Source organism: Cebus imitator, unplaced genomic scaffold (genome assembly GCF_001604975.1).
Source record: "Cebus imitator isolate Cc_AM_T3 unplaced genomic scaffold, Cebus_imitator-1.0 Scaffold326, whole genome shotgun sequence".
Classification (NCBI taxonomy): domain Eukaryota; kingdom Metazoa; phylum Chordata; class Mammalia; order Primates; family Cebidae; genus Cebus; species Cebus imitator.
Window position 1 is genome coordinate 2,416,577 of NW_016107641.1, and position 2,999 is coordinate 2,419,575.

The following is a 2,999-nucleotide window of genomic DNA, read 5'->3' on the forward strand; positions in this document are numbered from 1 at the left end:
AAAAAAAAAAAAAAAAAAGTTAAGAAAGTGTCACTAACTCATTTGTTATAGAATATATCACTTTGGGGGAGGGTGAGGAAGGAGTGGGTAGTATTAACCCATTTTGAAAATATGATATTCCAAATCCATTAGTATGTTTTGAAATAATGAGTATTTTTTTAAGTTAGAAGTTGTTTAAACAAAGAGAAAAAAGTCTGATTAAACAAGCTTCCACAGTGTAAACAGAAGCTGAGGAATGGAATGCTGCATTTTTAATGTCCTTTTATAGCACTCTCTACCCTCTAACCTTTTCCTTAATATAGCAAAATTACCATTCTCTTTGGCAAAAACTGTTTCCCATTTCCTCTCTCTCTCTGTCTCTCTCTCTGTGTGTGACCTTAGCCATTCAAGTTTTTAAAAAATTCAACTGTCAGTCTCCAGGAAGCTACATCCACTAACCTGGGTGCAAATATTTGGCAGACAGAGTGCAATTTTCACCATATCAGGCAAAATGGACTGATATAAATGTTGAGCTTCTGCTTCTTCAAGTACCTGAAAACCAACAAAATAACTTATGTGAATAATAATAACCAGTAAATATAATAGCTAATGAATATGTTTGTTACGAAATGAAATTACACATCTGCTTTTCATGGAATCCTGTAAAGTGACACACTATCAGCACCATCGAACGTATGTAAAAGTACATCAACATGTGTATACAAATAAACTTACAAATTCACCTTCATGCCCTCTGAAAAAAAATTCAAGTATCCCAAATATCAAATAGCCCTCACACAACATTCACAATAAAGTAAAACACTTGCAAATAGGAAACAGTGCATTCTGTCCTGGGTTCTATCAACTAAAAACTGCTAGACCACCAAGGACTCTTTTAGAAGTCCCCAAATATCCATCTAGCTTCAACAGTCTATAATTGAAGAAGTCTCTGTAAGAGCCACATTAATTACTTCAGAGAATACTCTATGGGTCAAATCTAATCCATTGGGTAATAAACAATGAGGTTTCTGATGGTCTTAGAATTTCTTGAATAGACACCCTTTGAAAATGAAAACCACAATTCCCATATCACAATTTGAAGCACAACAAACATGCCATGTATGGCCCATTTTGTCTTTTGTAAAATTTCCCATCTCTATAACACCTTTTAATCTAATTTCTTTCTAAACATCAGGGTATTTCTTTAAAAGTAGTGGAAATGGCCGGGCGCAGTGGCTCACACCTGTAATCCGAGCACTCTGGAAGGCCGAGGCGGGTGTATCACGAGGTCAAGAGATCCAGACCATCCTGGCCAACATGGTGAAACCCCGTCTCTATTAAAAATGCAAAAAATTAGCTGGGCATGGTGGTGCGTACCTGTAGTTCCAGCTACTCAGGAGGCTGAGGCAGGAGAATTGCTTGAACCCGGGAGGCGGAGGTTGCAGTGAGCTGAGATCGCCACTGCACTCCAGCCTGGCGACAAAGCGAGACTCTGTCTCAAAAAAAAAAAAAAGTAGTAGAAATGGGCCACGTGCGATGGCTCACGCATGTAAACCCAGCACTCTGGGAGGCCAAGGCGGGCAGATCACGAGGTCAAGAGATAGAGACCATCCTGTCCAACGTGGTGAAATACTGTCTCTACTAAAAATACAAAAATTAGCTGGGCGTGGTGGGGCACACCTGTAGTCCCAGCTACTCGGGAAGCTGAGGCAGGGGAATTGCTTGAACCCAGGAGGCTGAGGTTGCAGTGAGCCGAGATCAGGCCACTGCACTCCAGCCTGGCGCCTGGCAACACAGCGAGACTCTGTCTCAAAAAATAAAAAATAAAAAAATAAAAGTAGCAGAAATGACAACATTCTTAATTTAAAGATACTACATATACTGTCAGAATTTAAGTAAATACTTTATCTACTTGAAATCACATTTTAACTGGAAGAGGCCTCAGTTATAATCTAGTCTGATCTTGTCACTATTACACAGAAAAGAAAACTAAGGCCAAGGAGGTTACCTGATGATCCTACATTGAGGTCAATTAAAACTAACTCAGAACAAGAACCTTAGTGTTCTCATCTCTATGCCACAGCTCTTCCTACTTCTCTGTGTGACCAGTGTTTGGAATCGACGAAGAAACAGACTCTTGAGAAAAATCAGAAACTAGGCTGAAATAAGGGTAAACCATATGTTTATCTGTAGCTGGACAGGGTATGTGTGTAAATAGAAAAAGTAACAAAGATTATTTGCTCTGATTTTGCTGGTAAATTCTAACACTAAGAATTTTCCTTATAGCAAAATTCTAAAACCCAACCTATGTTTAATTCCCTTTTTAAAATTAAGATAGTGAGTAAACATATTCAGAATGAACAGAAAGACATTTACAATTCAGGGAGTTTGGAATTCAATTAATCATAAGCATATAGAAAATTAAGTAAGTAAACAAAAGACAATTATTAATTCTGGAGAAAACAAAAAGCTGTACAAGAGAGGAAAACAAATCACAGCCCAGGTATGAATAGTGTTTATACTATCCAACTGAAAAAACAGAATATTGATGTAATTGAAATAAATATAAAAACAATTTTGAGAAAATGGGGAGGTAGAAATGAGGTTTGCATTTATGGTAGCGAGGAAGATGAGAATAATAGCTAAATCTTCATCTTCTAAAGTGGATTTTTTTTAAAAAAAAAAAAAAAGGTAAAACATAAAGAGTTCAGAGTAGTCAAATGGCTCCCTCTTTATAATCTGCCTCTTTAACTCAAAACTAAATTTTTAAAAAATCACACATTCATAGACGACATTTGACGATTTTAAAAGTACGCACTAAAGATACTGGCTTCTCAATACCTGAACATGTGTAAAATATATTAATGCATTTGTTTAAAATATTCAAACTCGGCCAGGTGCAGCAGCTCAGCCTGTAATCCTGGCATGTTGGGAGGCTGAGGTGGGCGGATCACAAGGTAAGGAGATCCAGACCATCCTGGTCAACATGGTGAAACCCCGTCTCTACTAAAAATACAAAA

General features: G+C 37.4%; 1 protein-coding gene across 5 annotated transcripts in view; it reads right to left on the reverse strand.

The window, feature by feature from the left end:
• PARG (poly(ADP-ribose) glycohydrolase) overlaps positions 1–2,999 on the reverse strand; it is a 114,067-nt gene that overhangs the window by 65,049 nt on the left and 46,019 nt on the right. For 4 of the 5 annotated variants that reach the window (XM_017504700.2, XM_017504701.2, XM_017504703.2 and 1 more), the window contains one exon: positions 439–531. The exons of the other annotated variant lie outside the window; for it this stretch is intronic. In XM_017504700.2, the coding sequence (XP_017360189.1) occupies positions 439–531 (93 nt within the window). The remainder of the gene's footprint in view (positions 1–438; positions 532–2,999) is intronic. 5 annotated transcript variants of the gene reach the window in all.